The 23381-nt window shown below is 40.4% G+C and overlaps 1 protein-coding gene and 1 pseudogene across 4 annotated transcripts in view; one reads left to right on the plus strand and one right to left on the minus strand.

Moving 5' to 3' along the window:
• Window positions 1-23381, minus strand: part of GPBP1L1 (GC-rich promoter binding protein 1 like 1) — a 50010-nt gene that overhangs the window by 8900 nt on the left and 17729 nt on the right. For all 4 annotated transcript variants that reach the window (XM_008061365.1, XM_008061366.1, XM_021714097.1 and 1 more), the window contains 4 exons: window positions 13264-14309; window positions 12543-12657; window positions 8672-8801; window positions 7754-8040 (listed from right to left, as the gene is read on the minus strand). In XM_008061365.1, coding sequence (XP_008059556.1) covers window positions 7754-8040; window positions 8672-8801; window positions 12543-12602 — 477 coding nt within the window. In that variant the 5' untranslated portion in view covers window positions 12603-12657; window positions 13264-14309. The remainder of the gene's footprint in view (window positions 1-7753; window positions 8041-8671; window positions 8802-12542; window positions 12658-13263; window positions 14310-23381) is intronic.
• LOC110595923 lies at window positions 1028-1284 on the plus strand (annotated as a pseudogene).

Below are 23381 nucleotides of genomic sequence, written 5' to 3' on the forward strand. Positions count from 1 at the left end.
GGCCGGGCGGCCACCGCAGCCTCAACCTGCTGGGCTCTGGCGATCCTTCCGCTTCAGCCTTCCGAGTAGACAGAATTACAGGCATGCGCTACCACGCCCGACTAATTTTTTATTTATTGTAGAGATGAGGTCTCACCAAGTTGCCCAGGCCGGTCTCGAACCAGCAGGCTCAGGCAATCCACTCACCTCAGCCTCCCAAGACACGGGATTACAGGCTGAACCACCGAGCCCGGCTCTGGCCAACTTTTTAACATCACACACTCTTCTATTGTTTCATAAAGTATTTAAAAATATAGTGGCTTACTTCCTTTAATGTCCTGGTTGTCTTCCCCCTAGGTATTTTATCTGAACCTTCCCTTTCCTTTGTCTCTAGTATCTCTGTGTCTCTGCAGCTCAATCTGGATTGTATTTCCAACAGTTTGCCTTCAGGGAGGGGCTTTGTCCTGGAAGGGAATACTGGCTGGTTACTATGAACAATGACAGAACTCTATTATTACTTTAATGCTTGTTAGTTACAAAGTCATCCTTTCTGTGTATCCTGTGTAAATATATCTGGGTACTTTTCTGTCATGGAAAACAGTGAAGAGACTTTTACTTCTTGTTTCAGTGTGATTATTCAGCACACTCCTGCAGTACCCAGTTCTTCAAAGTCAGATTCTGAAGTGCAAGTGTGCTCTGAGGCCAGCAGCTTACCTCAGTAGCCCATTTAAATAGTTTTATAGCAGTGACATCTCCCATGAACAGCTTTCCACTCCACCATGTTACTCCAGAGAAGCACATCAGCAACTGCTCTTCAGTAAGCCACAGCTGATCCAACAAGGTCAGGATCTTAGCCCTGGGGTGGTGGGAGGTGCAGGGATAGAGGATTCACTCTTGGGTACTCTCTTGGTCCTAAGGGTAGTGAATGCTTCCTATTTGTGTTATTTCTATATTCTTTAATGTTCTCTTCTTACTAGCCAATCCTTCATTATTGCAAAAGTTGGTGAGTTGGCACAGAGTTCATCTCGGCACTCATGGTCATGCTAGGATGGATTCCTTTTCGTCTTCTTCCTCTGCGGTGAGTTCGGGGGCAGAGGATCCACAGTTGCAGCATTTCATTGAGGTGGAGACGCAGAAGCAGCGTTTCCAGCAGCTGGTGTATCAGATGACTGAACTTTGTTGGGAGAAGTTGACGCCTGTTTTGTGAACTGTGTTGAGCGCTTCATTGATACAAGCCAAATCTTGAATCGACTGGAATAGACACAGAAATCCAAACCAGTCTTCTCAGAAAGCCTTTCTGACTGACCTCAGCATTATCTCTTTGGAAAAGGAAGATAGCTCAAGAAATGAAGAGCTGTTGATGGGATGAAGAAACAGCAATGGGGAGATTTAACTCCCATCTTGTGTCACTCTTGGGACAGACATCCTGTCATCTGAGAATGAACAAAGACCAATTTTCGTGTGTGTGTGGGGTTTGAGGGTCATATTACTATATGTGGGACTATGAGAAAGTTCCATTAACTGCTTTCTATAATTTGGACAGTGGAATTGCTTTCTGTAATTTGATAGTGGGCGATATAGGTAAAATCACTCATTTGTGGGGATTAATTTCAGAATTCTGGAGAGATCTTTCTGTATGTTAAAGAAGGCAGCAGTGGGAGAAGAGTAATTTGGCTGCCTCTAGTACTTGACCATCAGTGCTGGAAAAAAAGATCTGTAGAGTGTTCATCAGTACACTTCAGCTTTCTAGATCCACATCTCTTTACTGTGATTTACTTAAATATCTCTATGAAGTATGGTCTCAATACAGGCAGCCTAAGAGTCTAAGGATTTTTAATTATAGTAGCCTGCGCCACCACACCTGGGTAACTTTTTGATACATTGTAGAGATGAGGTTTCACCAAGTTGCCCAGGCTGGTCTTGAACCCATGGCCTCAGGCAATCCTTTCACCCCAGCCTCCCAAAATGCTGGGGTTACAGGTGTGAGCCACTGTGCCTGGCCATGAAGATAATTTTATACAATATTTTAAATAACTTTTTGTACATGAAACAAAGTTTTGATTGTGTTATGACTGAAACCTGTCATATGAGATCAGATGTGGAATTTTTCACTTGTATTACATTGGCAACTCAAAAAATTTCAGATTACAAATGTTCAATCTGTATTAACATTTTACTACATCTGCTTCACTATTCTCTTTAAGTAGATCTTTTTCATAAACCATCTGTAAGTTGCAAGACTTGATGTCATTTACCCTTAGATATATTATTTATTTCCTTAGGAAGATATTGTTATATAATCATAAATTATAAAAATTAGAAAATCAACATTAAAGATTATTATCTAATCTGCAATCCCTAAGCAAATTATCCCATGATGTATTAGCAAAATAAGTTCTTCTTCCCTCACCCAGTATTTAAATTAGGTTTACATGTTGCCTTTAGTTGTCATTTCTCTAGTCCTTTAATACGGAGCTTTCTTTTTTCCATGACCTTAACAGTTTTGAAGACTATGGGTTAGTTCTTTTGTAAAATGCTCACTTTGGGTTTGTCCGATGTCTCCAATGTTGATGTAGATCCAGGCTCTGTATTTCTGGAAGGATTATCACAGAGGTGATACTGAATCTTTTTTTTTTGAGTTGGCGTCTCACTCGGTCGCCCAGACTGGAGTGCAGTGGCTGCTCCTGGCCACCGCAGCCTCAACCTGCTGGGCTCTGGCGATCCTTCCACCTCAGCCTTCCGAGTAGCCGGAATTACAGGCATGCGCTACCACGCCCGGCTAATTTTTTGATTTATTGTAGAGATGAGGTCTCGCTGCCCAGGCGGGTCTCGAACCCGCGGGCTCAGGCAATTCACTCACCTCAGCCTCCCAAAGGCATGGGATTACAGGCTGAGCCACCGAGCCCGGCCGATACTGAATCTTTCTCAGTGGATCATATCAGATTTGTGATATGTATTTGTTTTACTACTGGTGATTTTAATATTTTTTTTAAAACTAGAATTTATATAAAGTGAAGTGAGTTTTGAAAATGTTTATATCTCCTGAACCGCTATGAAGATTAAAAACACAGTTAGTAGCCGGGCTCGGTAGCTCAGCCTGTAATCCCGTGCTTTTGGGAGGTTGAGGTGAGTGGATTGCCTGAGCCCGCAGGTTCGAGACCTGCCTGGGCAGGCGAGACCTCATCTCTACAATAAATCAAAAAATTAGCCGGGCGTGGTAGCGCGCGCCTGTAGTTCCAGCTACTTGGAAGGCTGAGGCTGAAGGATTGCTGGAGCCCAGCAGGTCGAGGCTGCAGTGGCCAGGAGTGACAACTGCACTCCAGTCTGGGCAACAGAGTGAGACTCCAACTCAAAAAAAAGAAAAAAAAAACCACAGCCGGGCTTGGTGGCTCAGCCTGTGATCCCGCTTTGGGAGGCTGAGGTGAGTGGATTGCCTGAGCCCGCGGGTTCGCCTGGGCAACTTGGTGACACCTCATTTCTACAATAAAAAAAAAATTATTGGGAAAGTGAATAAATGGTTGCCTGTGCAGGATGGGGATTAACTAGGAGAGGGCGTGAAGGAAACTTTCTGTGATGAAAGTGTTTTTTTGTTTGTTTTTTGGAGTTGGAGTCTCACTCTGTTGCCCAGACTGGAGTGTCATGCTTCCAGCCACCACAGCCTCAACCTGCTGGGCTCCGGCGATACTTCTGCCTCAGCCTTCCAAGCAGCTGGAACTATAGGCGGGCACTCCCACGCCCGGCTAATTTCTGATGTGTTGTAGAAACGAGATCTAGCCAAGTTACCCAGGTTGGTTACAGGCTCAGGCAATCCACTCGCCTCGGCCTTGCGAAGTGCTGGGATTACAGGCTGAGCCAGCGAGCTTGGCCCTACTTCCTCTTTTTAATCTGCATATATTTTATTTCTGTTTTTTGCCTTATTGTACTTGTTGGGACATCTAACATGAATGTGAATATAGGTGGTAAGAATAAACATCCTAATACTGCATTCAATATTAAAGGGAGCTCTACTTCTATTGGAAAATTTGGGGGATTCAAAAGCTATGGTTACGCTGTTGCCATTTTCTCTTAATACATTCTCTCCCCACACATTTCTTTTCTTTTTATTTTTTTGAGTCTGAGTCTCACTCTGTTGCCCAGGCTGGAATGAAGTGCCACAAACACGGCTTGGCTCACCACAGCCTCAACCTCCTGGGCACAGGCAAACCTTCTGCCTCAGTTTCCCAAGTAGCTGGGATTACAGATGTTTACTACTACACTTGGCTAACCTTTCTGCAGAAATAGGTCTTGATATGTTGCTCAGGCTGATCTCTAACTCTTGAGCTCAAGCAATCCTACCACCTCGGTCTCCCAAAGTGCCAGGATTACAGGCATGAGCCACTGCCTCCAGTACATTCAAGTCTCTTAATCCTAGAAAACTCTACCCTCAAACAAGGCTCCTTCTCCACAGAGTAGTGTACCACTCCCTAATACTTTCAACCAAACCTGTCATTTCTGAAAGGTCACCCCAGACTACCAAATTCAAAGCTCTCTCCCATACCTAATAACAGCTACCATTCAGAAACCTATGTGCCATGGTCTTCATAAGTGCTTCATATTCATTCTCTAAAAACTCAGGAACAATAAGGACTATTTAACTCACCCAAGGTAGCAACACAGGACTGCTAATTACAGTAAATCAATACTATTTTAAAACAAATAATTCTCTCATTATACAAATATACAGTATAGAAAAAAGAACATAGAAACCTACTGTAAAGAAGCAGATCCAGAAACAGCTTTGTGATTTTTAGCTACTTTAAAAATTTTTTTTGAGTTGGGGTCTCTGTCACCCAGACTGGAGTACAGTGGCCGCTCCTGGCCACCGCAGCCTCTACCTGCTGGGCTCCGGCGATCCTTCCGCCTCAGCCTTGCAAGTAGCCGGAACTACAGGCACGCGCTACCACGCCCGGCTAATTTTTTATTTATTATAGAGATGAGGTCTCGCCAAGTTGCCCAGGCGGGTCTCGAACCCACAGGCTCAGGCAATTCACTCACCTCAGCCTCCCAAACTACTCTTCTTAGATATAGTCTTTCCTTCTGCAACTAGTCATTTCTCAGTCTCTCTTAATCCTATTCTACAGGTTCTGCTCAAGGCCTCCCTTACCAATATATTAATCTTGGATGATTCTATACATTCACAAACCACAACTATTACCTCTATTTCCAGGTGCACATTTCTAGATCTCACCCATCTCTTTGGCACTAAGAATTCATTATGTTCTCCCACAAATTCTCTTTTTGTTTTCCTTTTTCAAGGTAATTACATGTTACTCATCAAGTCACTGTGGATAGAAATCTTATTTGTGACTCCTCCTCCTCCAATTATAGTATCTCAGTTCCAATCTTTTAGATTTAGTTCCAAAACAAGGTCTTTAACAACCTAAATGTTCATCAATGAGAAATGGATAAATAAATCTAGTATATTCACACAATATAATATTTACTACATGGTAGTAAAAAAGATCTAGAGCAAGGTTCCTCAACCATGGTACTAATTACATTTTAGGTGGCTAATTATTATAGGGCTGTTCAGTGCATTGTGGGTGTTTAGCAACATCCCTTGTCTCTACATACTAGATGCCAGTAACACTACTACCCTATTGTGACAACCAAGATGTTCCTAGATAATGTCAAAAGTCCCCTGGAGGGCAAACTTGTTCCTGGTTCAGAATCCATGATCTAGAGCCCTAAGAATCAGCACACATAAATCTCAAACACTGTTACTTAAACAAGAGATAATTACAGCACGGACTATATGTCATATAAAGGTCAAAAAACATTCAAAACGATACAACAGAATGCTTGTATCATTCCTATTGGGAATGCCACAGATCTAATAGTGAAGATTCTAATCAAACTATGCTAATCAATAGTATAGTACTAGTTTAAAAGGTACTCTACCTTACTTCCACTTTATCCAACATTATTTCTTATTTACTATTATCTTCTCTGGGACCACAGATGCACGCCACTATGGCCAGCTAACTTTTATGTTTATTTCAGAGACAGGACTCATTCTGCTCTCTCAGTGGCACAATCCCGTCTCACTGCAACCTCAATCTCCAGGACTCAGGTGATCTTCCCATCTTAGCCTCCTAAGTAGTTGGGACTACAGGCGTATGCCATCATGCCAACCAATTAAAAAAAAATTTGTTTTGAAGAGATGAGGTTCACTATGTTATCCAGACTGGTCTAAAACTCCTGGGCTCAAGCTATCCTCCTGCCTTGGCCTCCCTTCCAAAGTGCTGGGATTACAGGTATGACCACTACACCTAGCTCTACTGCTTATGCTTTTGTTGCTGATTTGATGGGAATTTCATCAAGTTCCCTACGTGTGATGAGCAACATAGATTTGGTTTTTAAAACATTCCCACTGGTTTTTCTTAGATTTGCTTATACATTTATGACACAAATAATGAAAATTATAATTTGGTTTGCAGTAATTTCTGGATTATTGGATACCTAGAACATTCTGGGCAAATGTCCAATATCTAAGGGCAGTACAGACTTTTCCAAGGATAAAGTTTTGAAGAACAGTCACATGGGGGTAGGAATTTACATTAATATATAGTTTAAATCAAGGACTCCAGGACATTTCCTAGACTTGTAGGTAGAGGGGCTAATGCCTAAACTTGACAATTCTTTAGTTGACTTTATTAACATATTGAAATGGTTTTAACAAAAGTGGCTGATTAATCTAATGTGTTATTTAAAAATAACTAGAGCCGAACTATCTAATACAGCAGCCACTAGCCACATGTAGGTCGCTGTGCATTCAGAATGTGTGGTCTAAACTGAGATGTGTTACACAGAATAAACAGAATTTTGAAAACCTAGTACAAAAAATAATGTAACACTAATAACTTAAAGTTACTGATCACATATAAAAATGGTAATATTTTATTAAATAAAATATATTATTAAAAAATGTTTAAAGTTACTCTAAAAATTCTACCTTTGGTTTAGAGGCCAAAAGGCATATAATTCAACACACAAGAGCATGAAGTTTAACTAAATACACAGGCAACAGCTAAAATACTCCAAGTCAATTGCATGTTCATAACTTATCACAATTATTTTATATAACAGAGAACAAAGTCAAAAGGGGGGAAAAATCCCTTAAGATAGGCAGAAAAAGACAATTTAATATGCAAGACTACATTTTTGTATAATTATATTGGACACTGAGCCTTCTGATGCTTAAGGGAAATTAAACATATTTTTTAAATTCTAAAGGTATAAAGATGAAAAATTTGCTAAAAGTTACACAGGAATTTCAGTCACCATTTTCAATCTAAATAACTTAACTCCCTTCCTCTAAAAATAATAAAAAACCCAAACTTCTGTAATTCAGTAATATTCTCATTACTAACAGGGTCTCGCATTTAGGATGTTATTTGTTGTTGTTGTTTTGAGTTGGAGTCTCTCTCTGTTGCCCCGACAGCAGTACAAATTGCAAGCTCACAGTCACCACAGTCTCAACTTGCTGGGCTCATGTGACCCTTCCACCTCATCCTTCCAAGTAGCTGGAACTACAGGCACGTACCACCACGCCTGGCTACTTTTTTTTATTTATTGTAGAGACGAGGTTTTGCCAAGTTGCTTAAACTGGTCTCAAACCCATGGGCTCAGGCAATCCTCTCATCTCGGCCTCCCAAAGTGCTGGGATTATAGAAGCTAGCCACCATACCCAGCTTGTTGGGTTTTAACCATGCATCTAAAGCTTCATACTTACAAAGTCTTCCTCTTCAAACTGTAACTTTTCTGCTTTTTCTTCCTTCTTTTCTTCCCTAATCTCTGTAGGTGGCTTTTCCTGAAAGGTACATCCTTTCCGAGAGTGGAAGCTGCCATTCCAGTGGCGATGGTTCCCTGTGCCACCTCCATTACGTTGGTTCATGCCATCATGACCTCGGGAAGAGCTATGCCAACCAGAGGGGTTCCCTGTGATTCCAGCATATGCTCCCTTAGAGACACCAGAGTCCACAGAATCATGACGGAACAGGGAGGGCTGGTGCCAAGAATCTAGAATAGTAAGGAAATGTAACACATTAGATTGTTTGCTTCCTGGAAATTCAGAAACAATGCTAGGGACCATTTTAATAAAAAGTCCACACAAAAAATTTTTCTTTGTGAGGTAATTTCTAAATGAGTTCTTCAACAAGTAAATGATTCATTCATGAGAACATAAAAGTTAGACCTAGAACGCCAATGTAGTTGGGTAACAAATACTAGAGGATCTAGGGCTGGGTAATGTCTCATGCCTGTCTGTAATCTTACCACTTTGGGAGGCCTAGGCAGGAGGACAGCTTTAGCCCAGGAGCTTGAGATCAGCCTAGGCACTTGTGTTTAAAAAAAATTTAAACAAATAAGCCAGGTGTTGTGGTGTGCAACTGGAGTCCCAGCTACTTGGGAGGCTGAGGCAGAAGGATCATCTGAGTCCAATAGATTGAGGCTGTGGTGAGCCATGATTGTGCCACTGGGCTCCAGCCTGGGCAACAGAGTGAGACCGCAATTCAAAAACAAAACAAAAAATATTAGAGGATCTAACTGACCACTATATTCACAAAAGTTCCTTTTCAAGATTGTGGATATGAGCTCTCAGCTTGGGCTTGCCCTGAGTAGTTTATAGTTATGAAAGTTGGACATGGCTCACCTCCTGTAGTTCGTAGGGGTCCATTGTTAAAAAAGCCATCAGAGGAATTATGTCGACGCCGGCTTACTCCAAATCTACCTTCTCCTCGGGGTAGGTGCTCTCCGTGTTTGTCGAAGGTGGCAGTAGGTGACTAAGATGATGAAACACAGAGAGGCAAATAGATAAATAGATACTAACTCCTTTCACTATCTTAATAGGTTTTCCTTATGCTTTCAAAAAAACTAGTAATAATGGTGGTAGAAATCCACATTATAAGCATATGAACCCAGAGGGTACCCTAGGCTTCTGAGTTAGAGAAGTCCTAGGTTACAATTTAATCATTAAGCTGGGTGCAGTGGCTCAAGCCTGTAATCCCAGCAATTTGGGAGGCCGAGATGAGAGGATTGCCTGAGCCTGAGGGTTCAAGACCAGCCTGAGCAATTTGGAGAGACCTCGTCTCTACAATAAATAAAAAAATTAGCAGGGTGTGGTGGCGTGTGCTTGTAATTTCAGCTACTTGGAAGGCTGAGGCAGAAGGATCACCTGAGCCCAGCAGGTCGAGGTTACGGTGGCCTTGAGTGTGCCACTGCACTCCAGCCTGGGAGAGAGAGTGAGACTCCAACTCAAAAAAAAAAAGAGGAAAAAAAGCCCTATAAATATTCATAAAGAACTGTACAGTTAAAATATTTACACCAAAACTTACACTTAAAAATACTAATTTTGCAATTGGAGAGGAAAAGCAAGATGCTTGCCTTAACAATAATTCTAAACAGTTTTACTATTTCTGTAAATTATTCTGGAATCGAAGAGAAACCAATGGTTTAAATATATCCTGGTAGACCATTAATAACTACTGAGAATTTACACAATTTTATAAAACACTTATATCCAAACATTATTTAATATCTTTAACAACACTACAATTTTGACATCATCCTCAGTTTACTCGTTTATACACAATGAAAGAGTTCGGAAAGAAAGAATCATTTAGGTTACACAACTGAAAGGAAGCAGTCTGAGACATTATTATACACGAACTCTAACATCCCTTGAGACTCCAAAGAATTTTATTCTATGGCATTCTTAAATGATTAAGACCAAAGCCCATAAAACCATGAAACACAGGGACATATTTGACAAGGAAACAGGAAAACTATGGTTGAGGCATAAACATTTTTTTTACACTTTTTTTACTATCAATATCCTCACCAAGAGTTGATATTGTCAGTATTTTGTATTTTGCCCATTTCAATAGGTTACAAAGATTTTCTCCTATGCTTTATTCTATAAGTTTTATGGTTTTAACTTTTATTTTATTTTATTTTTTTTGAGTTGGAGTCTCATTCTGTCGCCCAGACTGGAGTGCAGTGATACACTCCTGGCCACCGTAGCCTTGATCTGCTGGGCTCCGGTGATCCTTCCTCCTCAGCCTTCCAAGTAGCTGGAACTACAGGCACGCGCTACCCTGCCTGGCTAATTTTTTTTTATTTATTGTAGAGATGAGGTCTCGTTAAGTTGCCCGGGCGGGTCTCGAACCCACAGGCTCAGGCAATCCACTCACCTTGGCCTCCCAAAGTGCTGGGATTACAGGTTGAGCCACCGAGCCCAGCCGGTTTTAACTTTTAAATTTAGGTTATACTCCATTTTATGTTAATTTTTGTGTATGGTCAGGCGTGGTGTCTCATGCCTACAATTCCAGCACTTTGGGAGGCAGAAGCAAGAGGACTGCCTGAGTCCAGGGGTTTGAGACCAGCCTAAGCAACTTGGCAAGACCTCTTTTCCTAAACAACAAAAATTATCCAGGTGTGGTAGCACACACCTATAGCTCTAGCTACTTGGAAGGCTGAGGCAGGAGGATCGCCTGAGTCCAGCAGATTGAGGCTGTGGTAGCTGTGAGCATGCCACTGCGCTCCAGCCTGGACAACAGAGTAAGACTTCAACTAAAAAAAAAAAAACTGTGTATGATAAAACATTGAGGTTCTGTATCTCCCCCCTCAATACAGATACCCAGTTGTTCTAGCACTATTTGTTTAAAAAAACAAAATAAAAACACTACTACTTTCTATTGAATTACCGTGGCACTTTAGTAAAAAATCAACTGACTACACATATAGGCCTATTTTTCAACTTTATTCTGTTCCATTCCTTTCATGTCTATCCTTATGCCAAAATTACACAACTTTACTTATAAGATCTTTCCTTTTGGCCCACCATCCACAGGCAGTGCGTCAAGTTAGGCCAATTATAAGGTCTTGAAAATTTAATAAAGATAATTCATTTAGTTTAGGGCAAAAGGCTGTAGATCTAGATGAGATCAGGAGCATTATCCCAAAAATTTCTAATTTAAAAACAGGGAAGGTAGGCCATTTTTTGGGGACTACCTATTAATTTCACTCCTCCTCTATTAGTTGGCAAAATGAGAAGGCGTGCCGGATGTGTTGGCTCACGCCTGTAATCCCAACACTTCAGGGGGTGGAGGAGTAGGGACTGCCTGAGCCCAGGGTTCAAGAACAGCCTGGGTAACTTGGTGAGACCTCATCTCTACAATTTAAAAAAAAAAGAAAAAGAAGCTGGGCTCGGTGGCTCAGCCTATAATCCTACGCTTTGGGAGGCCGAGGTGAGTGGATTGTCTGAGCCCATGGGTTCGAGACCCGCCTGGGCATCTTGCTGAGACCTCATCTCTACAATTAATCAAAAAATCAGCCGGGCGTGGTAGCGCACGCCTGTAGTTCCAGCTACTTGGAAGGCTGAGGCGGAAGGATCGCCAGAGCCCAGCAGGTCGAGGCTGTGGTGGCCGGGAGCGACCACTGCACTCCAATCTGGGCGACAGAGTGAGACTCCAACTCAAAAAAAAAAAAAGAAAAAGAAAAGAAAAAGAAAAAAATCAGCTGGGTGTGGGTAATTTTAGTGACTTGGAAGGCTGAGGCAGAAGGACTGCCTGAGCTCAGTAGGTCAAGGCTTTGGTAGCTGTGAGTGTTCTACTGCACTCCAGCCTGGGCAACAGAATGAGACTTTGACTCAAAACAGACAGATAATCAAACAAAAAAATGAGAAGCACTTTTAAGTTTATTAGCTTCCCAAAGGTTTCCTTATCAATTACATAGGTTGCTCTTTTGTGTACTGTGATTAGGTCTGTTTTATTATGGACTGGTTATGTCATTTGTCTTTACTCCTATGCGAGATACATTTCTCTCGAAACCATTAAGTAGATTAAGTTTCTAAGATTTACTCTGAGATCTAAGTAGTAGCTTTTTCTTCTTCTCATGTATTAGCATAGACAAATGTGTTCACTCTAAAGGCCAGTTTACCAAGGGCCATTTCCCTTTCACTTCTGTCCCTTTGACCTCAACAACAGTTTAGCAGGTATGTTTTACATCCAAAGTGTACTACAGCTAATACAAGAAGACTTAACTATGCCATGTAATGAGAAAAGCCTTACGATGTAGTGATTACAAAAAAAAAAAAAAAAAGATTGTTCATGACCCGCCAGGGCAGCAAGACCTCATCTCTACAATAAATCAAAAAATCAGCCGGGTGTGGTAGCGCACGCCTCTAATTCCGGCTACTCGGAGGGCTGAGGCGGAAGGATCGCCGGATCTCAGCAGGTCGAGGCTGCAGTGGTCGGGAGCGGCCACTGCACTTCAGTCTGGGCGACAGTGAGACTCCAACTCAAAAAAAAAAAAAAAAAAAAAAAAAAAAAGATAGAAGTGGACTGTCTAATGACTTATATCCTACTAACAGAAAGTTAATGTCTATGAAAACATGTGAAATCCTCAGGCAAGGCTGAATATATAAAAACAAACACCCAGACAAGAAAACAGAGGCCTCAGGATGAAAAAAAACAAAACAAAACAGGTATCTGGGTAGTTACTATAGCAGTAAAGAACAGTACCTTAGCTGACTGTGGTGTTGAGAAATTTAGCCAAGCAGGAACAAAATCATGCTGCGCCATTTAGGTCCAGTGTCTCTTTTCAGCAAGGTGAGGCATCCAACCTCATGGCCAGGATCTGAAAAAAAGACAACTCACATCAGTTATGCTTGCAAGAATCTTGATACCAATGTGTAAAGGAATCTGCGATTATCCTTAGATCCCTCTTTACAGAAAGATCTGCCCTCTGAGCCTTTCTATAGAGGCTTACCAGGCTCCATATACCAGGCTCCATATTTCAGAGAAGTTATAAACAAATCCAACAGTCTGTGAATATATGACCATGAAAAACAAACAGAAAAATGTAACATGAATCTGGAAGATTTTATAAAAGAAGCTAATGAATTATTGAGTTACACCAGAACTTGAAGAGTAAGTACATACTTAAAACTACAGATACTTTGAAGGGAGATTAATCTGCTTCAAGTACTCAGGAAACTTTCAGCAAAGGCAGTAGAAAAGATTTTCCTAGAGATGGATGATACAACTTCTCAGAGCTTTTCTATTTAGTTCACATTAATTTTCTTCAAACACCAAGTAGCACCAGTTTTCCTGAGATCTGCTGGTGTCTTCAAATCACCCCACTGATATTCTCCAAAATTATATATCAGAAAGCAATAGGTAATTTTCATGATGCATGTACATACAATTTTCTTCCAAAGTTAGACATATGGAGAATATTTACCCCAGAGTATAACCTCTGCGGTCCTGTTTCCCGAACTCCTTGAGTCTGCCAGCTGGATATCCCACGAGGTTTTCTTGGTCAAAGGATGCTTAAGTAACCTGGCCAGCAGCACGACTTATGATGAAGCACAAAGAAACTAGGTTCTGTGTGGATCACTTTCTCAGTCCCCTCAAATGCTCATCCTAAACTACCTAGTTCCTGACACGTTTCCAAAGGGGGAAGGGGGAAGGGGGAAGGGGGAAGGGGAACATAAAAAGTATTTGTTACATTTAAAAAAGGGAGGGGAAGGGGAAAAAGCTATGTCTATGTTCACCTCATTCAACTTCCTTGAGTTATGGCACTATGATGTTGCTTACTTAGGTAATACATGGACATTTGCACAGTTAAGTACAAACACTATTCATAACAAGGTCATAGTTAGAAAGACAGGTGGGCTCAAGTATGGGCAAGTAATGTCATCAAGGTAATAGAACAAAAATATAATATTAAAGTCTTGTAAAAGACCTGAATAGTCAACTCCAGTGGGAAAACATCCACACGACAAAGCCCTTTAAAATACAAACCTTATTACTTTTACTCACACAACTGCTAAAAATAATGTGCAGATATGTACTTATATTTGTCTTAACCTTCAAAATCTAAGGATATAAGAAATCTTATTTCAAGAAACAAACAAAAAAAATCAGACAGGAACTTGATATACTTTTCCCTCCACAGAATAGCAACTTTCAAAAAAAAAAGCTCTTGGCATAAAGTTCCTAAATGTATATTCTATTTCTTTGGCCTTTACTACTTATAAATTCAGAGTAAAGTTAAAACAAGTAGAAACATGGGGGTAAGGAGCAGTCAAGGAGAAAAATAGTTCCAAAAGGAGGTTTTCTTCTCTTCGGTTTTCTGTATTTCGCGTGTTCTGTCCCTTCCAAATACTGAATTGAGCTACTGAAAGGTGATATGAAGAATCTTCTGCTTTGGTAGAAGTCACTTCTTATTTCGGATCCATTTCCATTATTACTCAATCATTTAAAAGGCCACATAAATCTATCACTCTGTAAACGAAAAAACAAAATAACACATAAAATCATAAGAGGCAAAATCATTGTTATATATAACTGTTGAAATAAGACAAAGTCAAATTATCAATCAAATCAAGATGCTAAGAGTCAAAACTTTTAAGTCCAATTAGAGATTAATTTAATGTGTCACTACCTATAACAACGTGACTGGATATAAATCTTTGAAGGACTTCAGAAAAGTCAACTGAACAGAGTTTGCTTTTATTTTTTTTAAGAGACAGGGTCTTGTTCTGTCACCCAGGCTAGAGTGCAGTGGCACGATCATAGTTCAACAGAGTCTGGGTTCAAGTGATCTTCCCACCTCATCCTCCTGAGTAGCTGGAATACAGGTGCTTGCCACTACACTCAGTTTTTTGTTTTTTTTTCTTCCGGTAGAGACAGGGTCTCATTATGTTGCCAAGCTGGTCTCAAACTCCTGGTCTCAAGCAATCCTCCTGCTTTGGCATCCCAAAGTGCTGAAATTACATGTATGAGCTACCATGCCCAGCCAGAGTTTGCTTTTTCATATAATTATTTCTTCAATTAGCTATATAAAGTACACAGAAACAAATTAATGGGTCTTTTAGACCTAGATTTTTCTCTCATAAATGGAACAGCTTGCCATGAGTCGTCAAAGAGCCATATAGCTTGCTGGTATACTACCATATTACCTATTATTATTTAGTTACCTATTATTTAGTACCATCCATAGCTAGGATCCTTAAAACAAATCATCTGCCATAGTATTCCTCATGTATTTATATGGTACATATTTTTAGATACATAGCTCTCAATGTAGAGACTTAGAGCTTTTGTAATCTAACTTGAAATGCACTGAGTTGAAACAAAAATTTATTCTTCCAGGGACTAGAGAGTTTTTGGATACAAAAGAATTTCTGAGCCGGGCATAGTAGCTCACACCTATAATACTAGCACTTCGGGAGGCGGAGGTGAGAGGATTGCCTGAGCCCAAGGGTTCGAGACCAATCTGGACAACTTGACGAAAACTCATCACTATAATAATAATGATTAAAAAATTAGCCGGGTGTGGTGGCACATGCCTGTGGTTCCAGCTACTGGGAAGACTGAGGCGGAAAGATCATCTGAGACCAGCAGGTGGAGGCTGCGGTGGCTGTTGGCATGCCACTGCACTCCAGCCTGGGAAACAAAGTGAGACTCTGGCTTAAAAAAAAATTATAATAATAATTTATGCATCTGTGAGCAATTCTGGTCCACACTGGTAAATTTTAGTTTGGAGGTTGTTTCTCATATATCTAACTTGGCAGCCCTATTCTACTGTTTTAAGTTCACAGGAACAAGAAATACCAAATTCAGGCACGGCATGGTGGTTCACATCTGTAACCTCAGCACTTTGGGAGGCTTGGGGCCAGGAGTTCAAGACCAGCCTAGGACAACATAGTGAGACCTTCTTGCTACAAAGAAAGAAAAAAAAGAAAAGACAAGACAGATAGACCAAATTTAGGACAGTAAATAATCCTGTGTGGAAAGGGCAAAGAATAAAAGAAAAAGTCCCAGGGGGCTCAGGTTGAGTGATAGGTACAAGACTGGTAACCTATTAGCTACACTTTTAATATACTTTTAATACTTAAAAAAATATTAATACAACAAGCATGTAGAAAGTAGAAGATACAAAAAAAAAAAAAGATTTGCAGCTGGGTACAGTGGTTCATGCTTGTAATCCCAACATTTTAGGAGGCTGAAGTAAGAGGACTGCTTGAGTTCAGGAGTTCAAGACTATACCATAGGCAAGAGCTCTTATCTACAAAAAAAAAAAAACAAAAAAAAAACACGTGAAAAACTAGCCAGACATAGTTGCGCGCGCCTGTAGTCCCAGCTACTTGGTGAGGTTGAGGGTGGAAGGCTTGCCTGAGACCAAAAGTCTGAGGCTGCAGTGAGCCATGATCATGCTACTGCACTCCAGCCTGAGCAATAGAGTGAGATCCTGACTCCAAAGAAAAAAAAGAAAGAATAAAAAAATGGAAAAAAATTTGAATATAATTTACGAACTGAAATACATGTACCATTCTGACTATACATTCCTTGAGCAACATGGGACAATCATAAAAACTGACCATAGCTGGGCTCAGTGGCTCAACCTGTAATCCCGTGCCTTGGGAGGCTGAGGTGAGTGGACTGCCTGAGCCCACGGGTTCGAGACCCGGCTGGGAAACTTCGTGAGACCTCATCTCTACAATAAATAAAAAAATTAGCCAGGCGTGGTAGCGTGCGCTTGTAATTCCAGCTACTTGGAAGGCTGAGGTGGAAGGATCGCCGGAGCCCAGCAGGTCGAGGCTGTGGTGGCCAGGAGCAGCCACTGCACTCCAGTCTGGGCGACAGAGTGAGACTCCGACTCAAAAAAAACACAACTGACCATATACTAATTAAAAGAAGCCTCAATTAATTAGTTCCAAAGAATAAAACACTTTTTGCTCTCTGACCATACTGTACTGAAATTAGAAAATGACTTTCTCTTGCAATTCCTACTCTCCCCCTTCCTGAAGAAATTCTGTCCAAAATTCATTACATGGGGCCAAGCAAGGTAGTTCATTGGCAGCAGAGGGGGGAGCTGCAGAGGTTGGGAGCAGGGTGTTCGGCCTAACCAGGAAGTGAGGATATTTATAAAGGGTGGGAGATGGGGATTCCCATGTTTATGTGGCAGTAGCCCAGTGCAGGATCTCACAGCCCATTCAGTGGATAAGGAGTGTATCAATAGGAGGGCAACCCAAAGCAGAGTACAGGAGCCTGAGTAGTGTGAGGTGGGCATCCTGACAGAGGGACAAAGTCAAGCAGACTGAGGGTTTCCATGCTGCTGGGTGCCTTGCACAGATATCGCAACCTGAGTGTGGTAAGAAGGGAACTGCAAAAAAGGAGGAAGTGGTAATTAGAAGTTGGTTACATACTGAGAATTGACCAAAAAGTTAAAAATATGAAGAAAAAATGTGAAGCCATATTTAAAGAAGGCAATGATAAAGAAAATACCAAAATATTCAAACAGAATGACACACTGTGAGTAAATATGCAATAAAACAGCTAGAGCAGTACTTAATGGAAAATGGGTTTTAAAAACACTTTTCTTAAAAACAAAACTAAAACCATTAACATAAGCAATCTTAATAAGAAGATGGGAAAAGAGCAATAAAACAAAAGAAACAGAAAAAAGTAAAAAAAAATAAATAAGGTCAGAAAAAATAGACAATCTAAAAAAAGAATACTATTTTAAAAAAGATTAATAAGAGAAAAACTCTGGTAAGACTGCCTGGGAAAAAGATACAACTAAAGAAAACAAATTAAGAAATACTGACCTGGTACAGTGGCTCATGCCTGTAATCCCAGCACTTTGGGAGGCCAAGGTGGGAGGATCACTTAAGCCCAGAAGTTCAAGACCAGAGACCTTGTCTTTACAAGAAAGAAATTAAAAAATTAGCCAGGCATGGTGGCACACACCTGTAGTCTCAGCTACTAAGGAGACTGAGGTGGGCAGTGACTGTGCTAGTAGGCAAAGGAGTGAAACTTTGACTCAAAAAAAAGAAAAAAAGAAAGAAAAAAAATCATGAGCAAGACAATACGATCAACTGTAAACTAACAAATTTGAAAATCTTAAACTAGATACACTTCTTAAAAAATGGCAATAATTAGCACAGGAATAGAAAACTTGAATAGACCTAAATATATTATACACCTCATGGACACTTAAAAATATAACTTAAAAAACCCTCTGTTCATAGAGTCCCAGGTGAAGAAGAGAAGCTGAATCTCTACTCGTACTGTTTGCTCTCTTGGGCAGCAAGTGGGTGCCTTATTATGCACTAGGAAAGGGCTAATTTGCACACTGGTCCAGGCTTGCAGTTCAGCTAGACAGGGACAATTCCTTGACATTGGTTGTATGGTCCAGACTAGAGATTTTTATCAAGACTGACTTGATAAAATAAGACACGCTGGAAAACCAGATTTTAATATAAACATATTAAAATAAGCCAATCCACAAATATTTAGAAAGAAGTAAAACTGGCAGGACTTAACAACTATTGAGATATGGGAGGTAAAGGAGGAAAACAGGCTCATGCTCTGATTTCTACCTTATACAACTAGGTAGATGATTATATCACTTACTGATATAGGGAATAAATGCTGACTAGTCATTTCTTTACTAGAATTTGGAGGTTGTCTTCTTTTTTCTTTTGAGATACTGCAGCTTTGAACTCCCAGGCTCAAGAGATCCTCCCAGATAGTTAAGTATCTACCTTAGCTTCCAGTAGACCAAAAACTTGTCACTTTTAAGAAGCCTGCCTTGCTGTTCTATTTGGCATAGTGCCTTGCATATGGTAAGGATTCAATGGTTTGATGAGTCAGTTTTTACAAATTATAATAAAGCAAAGATGCAGAGAAATTAGAACCCTCATACACTGCCAGTGGGGGAAAAAACTGGAAAAACTGCTGTAGGCCGGGCTCGGTGGCTCAGCCTGTAATCCCAGCACTTTGGGAGGCCAAGGCGAGAGGACTACCTGAGCCCGCGGGTTTGAGATCCACCCAGGCAACTTGGCGAGACCTTGTCTCTACAATAAATCAAAAACTAGCCAGGCGTGGCAGCACGCACCTGTAGTTCTGGCTACTTGGAAGGATCACCGGAGCCTAGCAGGGTGAGGCTGCGGTGGCCGGGAGTGTGCTACTGCACTCAAGTCTGGATGGCAGAATGAGACTCCAACTCAAAAAAAAAAACAAAAACAAAAGAAAAACTGCTGTGGATAACTTATTAAACACTGAGGTACCATATGACCAAACAATTCTACTTCTAGATATATATATCCAAGAGAAATAAAAACATATGTCCACACAAACATTTGTACATGAATTTTCACAGCAGCCTTACTCACTATAGCTACAAAGCAGAAACAATCCAAATATCCATCAACAAATGAGTAGATGAATACAGTTATTCATCTATAAAAATAATGAGGTAGATATAAGCTACAACATGGATGAACCATGAAAACATTATGCTAAGTGAAAGAAGCCAGACACAAAGCACTGTATATTGTATGATTTCATTTCTATGAAATCTCCAATCTATAGAGACAGAAAATAGATCAGTGGCAACCAGAGGCTGGGGGGAGGATTCAGTTTGGGGTAATGAAAAAGTTCTGAAATTACAAAGTGGTGATGGTTGCACAACAGTGTATATGTATTTCATGCCACAGGATTGTACACTTTGTAAAACAGTTATAAAGGTAAACCTTTCGTGTATTTTCCCACAGTTAAAAAATTTATAATAAAGCAGTAAATAGCAATAGTCAACATTAAGTATAAACAAAGTTCTACATCACCCTTTTTTTTTTTAAGTTAGAGTCTCACTCTGTTGTTTAGAATGGAGTGCAGTGGCACAATCATGGTTCATCACAACCTTGACCTCCTGGGCTCAGGTATCCTTCTACTTCAGCCTCCCAAGTAGCTAGTACTACAGGCATATGCCACCATGCCTAATTTTTTTATTTTTGTGAGACAAGGACTCACTATATTGCCTAGGCTGGTCTTTAATAACTCCTGGGCTCAAGCAGTCCTCTCACCTCGGCCTCCCAAAGTGCTGGGATTACAAGTGTCAGTCGCTGCACCAAGCTAATTTCACTAGTATCATTATTTTCTTAGAGACAGTGTCTCACTCTGTCGCTCAAGCTGGAGTGCAATGGTATGATCATAGCTCACTGCAGCCTCGAACTGGCCTCAAGCAATTCTCCCACCTCAATCTCCCAAAGTACTAGGATTACAGGCATAAGTCACAGCACTAGTCCCTAACTTCCTACTCATAATTAAGCATATACTGGTAGGAGAGCAAATCCTTACCAAGGACCTTATCTCAGTTTCCTCTACCTTAGGCTCCCTTTACTTACCTGTGCTCACTGACCTCAACCATTCATTTTATCCAGTCCAGATAGCGTTATCAGTTATTCCTTCTGGGGACTTCAACCTCTATTTACATTGGTCATACCCAATTAACAAAAAACCATAACTATTTCTTCAACTTAAAACAAACCCCTAGCCGGGTGCAGTGGCTCATGCCTATAATCCCAGCACTTCGGAAGGCAGAGGTGAGAGGATTGCCTGAGCCCATGGGTTCGAGACCAGCCTGGGCAACTTGGCGACACATCATCTCTACAATAAAATCAAGAAAAATTAGCCAGGAGTGGTGGCACATGCCTGTAGTACCAGCTACTTGGAAGGCTGAGGTACAAGGATTGCCTGAGTCCAGCAAGTCAAGGTTGCGGTGGCCATGAGTGTGTCACTGCACTCCAGCCTGGGTGACAAAGTGAGACTCCGACTCAAAAAAAAAAAAAAAACAACCCCTTCCTAGAACCTGTATTTTCCTCCAGGTATTTTGTTTCTCCCCTTTCAATCTTAACAAAAATTCTATACATAACAGTGTACCCTTACTGTCTTAGGATCCTCACTCCCCCATTTATTCCTCAACCTGGAGAAAACTACTTTTCCCCCACAGCTCTAATGAAGACTGATGTTTTTCCAATTCCAAATTATTCCTATTAAGTTAAACTAACTGGTATGACAGAAATGAATAAATCTGCAAAAATATGGTTCTCGAAGGACAGCGAACAAAAGATTTGCAGTGAAATAAGAATGGATACAGATTCATACTATTCAAAACACAATGAGAATATTTATTAATTTTTTTTTTTTTTGAGTCGGAGTCTCACTCTGTAACCTAGGCTGGAGTGCAACTGCATGATGAGCACAGCTACCACAGCCTTGACCTACTGAGCTCATACGGTCCTCCTGCTTCAGCCTTCCAAATAGCTGGAACTACAGGAGTGCACCACCATGCTTGGGTAATTTTTTCATTTACTGTAGAGAGGAGGTATCACCAAGTTGCCCAAGCTGGTCTCCAACTCCTGGGACCAGGCAATTCTCTAGCCTCTGCCTCCCAAAGTGCTGGGATTACAGACACGAGCCACCATGCCCAGCATTGAACTTTTTTTTAAAAAGCTCCTGGCAAAGTAAATTAAATTGCACTCTTAAAAACAGAACACTTGCACCTACATACTAGGTAGGACAAATGTGCCTGAAATGAAAACTAGGATGTAATGCCTTAAACTTGGGGGAAAAAAACCAAAAACCTTCACGTAATTCAAATAATTTCTCCTTCTGTTGTTTATCTTATTTTAATCTGCTCCACATTTTAACTTTAAAAAGCATAATTTAAAATACACCTTCAACCAAGAAGTGAAATTTCTATTCTATCTATACAATTAAAAATTGTCTTTTTCTTCCTGTAACATCATATAAGTTTGGCTCTAATACAGAGGTCATTCTTTTAATAGCCTATGGGAAAATCTAAAATATGCAGTATCTGACTTTTGACCAATCTGGTTCCATAAAAAAGGTGCCTTTAAGTAAAAGAATGATAAATATAAGTTAGTCATCTAAAAGTATTCTTTGGTAAAGGTTTTTGGGTATATCCCTAGAAACTGAGAACATTAATGACTAAGTATCAAATCATTTCAAAAATTAATCAGGCAGTTTACAATCTGTGCATTCCACAGAATAAAGGTATAATCTAGCTCTCAGTTAAAAAATCATTAACAATGATTTTTAATGATGGATTGTGAAGTGATTTTTGGTAAATAACTCTAAAGGAATTCAAAGACTTGAGTGGCACTGATATAACAAACAGTATATAACAGTCTTAGAACTTATATCCATAAAAGTGAAACATGAATTGGCTTAATATTGAACTGTTTTTATTTTAGTAATTAATATTTTCCCACAGAACTGATTACCTATCTTTAGCTGTCCTCCTACTGACCTCAAGTAGAACACTATCTGACACATATTAGATAATATCTCCTGATTAAGTATACAAATACAGGGACCAGTACATACTGGCATAATATATCTTCAACTTCACAAAGTAATGCCATACTGCAATCCAACCAGATAAAACTAGTTTATACCATCATCAGCATTTTAATCTGCTCCACAGATTCCACCTGCTCTACACCCTCAACCAAGCTACATACTGCCAGACTGAAGGTTACCCTTTGCTCTGCTGGTGAGTATAAAAAGGTCACCAGCTGTCTTCATTTCCTTTTTTTTTTTTTTTTGAGTCAAGGTCTCACTCTTGTCACCCAGGTTGAAGTGCATGGCATGATCATGGCTCACTGCAGCCTCAATCTCCTGGGCTCAGGCCATCTTCCCACTTCAGTCTCCCAAGTAGCTGGGACTACAGGCATGCACCATACCTGGTTAATTTTTTTATTTTTTGTAGCGTTAAGCTCTCACTATATTGCCTAGGCTGATCTTGAACACTTGGCCTCAAGCAATCCACCTGCCTTGGCCTTCCAAAGTGCTAAGATAACAGGCATGCACTACCATGCCAAACCTCCATCTTTTAATTGATTTATCAGGTTTTCGCATTTCTTTTTTTATATACCTATTCTTTTTACCAGTCTTCTTTTGGATGTTCATCCTTCTGACTTATTTAACGTAAAAGAATACAAAAGATAGCAATCCTCTGATTACATGAGTTGTAAATATGTTTTTCCACTTCATGGTTATCTTTTGATTTTCTTTATTATATCTTTTGATGAATACAAGTACTTAATTTAAATGTAGTTAAAGTTGTTGTCCATTTTCTTTATGATTTACACTTCTGTCTTATTTATAACAGCCTTTTCTTCTCCAGAGTCCAAAGAATGTACTTATATTGTATTCTTAGTTTTGCAATTTTGCCTTTCACATTTAAGACTTCAATAAGAGTCAGGCTTGGCGGCTCAGCCTGTAATCCCGCGCCTTTGGGAGGCTGAGGTAAGTGAACTGTCTGAGCCCGCGGGCTCGAGACCCGCCTGGGTAATTTGGTGAGATCTCATCTCTACAACAAATCAAAAAATTAGCTGGGTGTGGTAGCACCCGCCTGTAGTTCCAACTACTTGGAAGGCTGAGGTGGAAGGATCGCCAATGCCCAGGAGGTCAAGGCTGCGGTGGCCAGGAGCAGCCACTGCACTCCAGTCTGGGTGACTGAGTGAGATGCCAACTAAAAAA

This window comes from Carlito syrichta, unplaced genomic scaffold (assembly GCF_000164805.1).
Source record: "Carlito syrichta isolate Samal-C Ts95f unplaced genomic scaffold, Tarsius_syrichta-2.0.1 Scaffold305222, whole genome shotgun sequence".
NCBI classification, from domain to species: domain Eukaryota; kingdom Metazoa; phylum Chordata; class Mammalia; order Primates; family Tarsiidae; genus Carlito; species Carlito syrichta.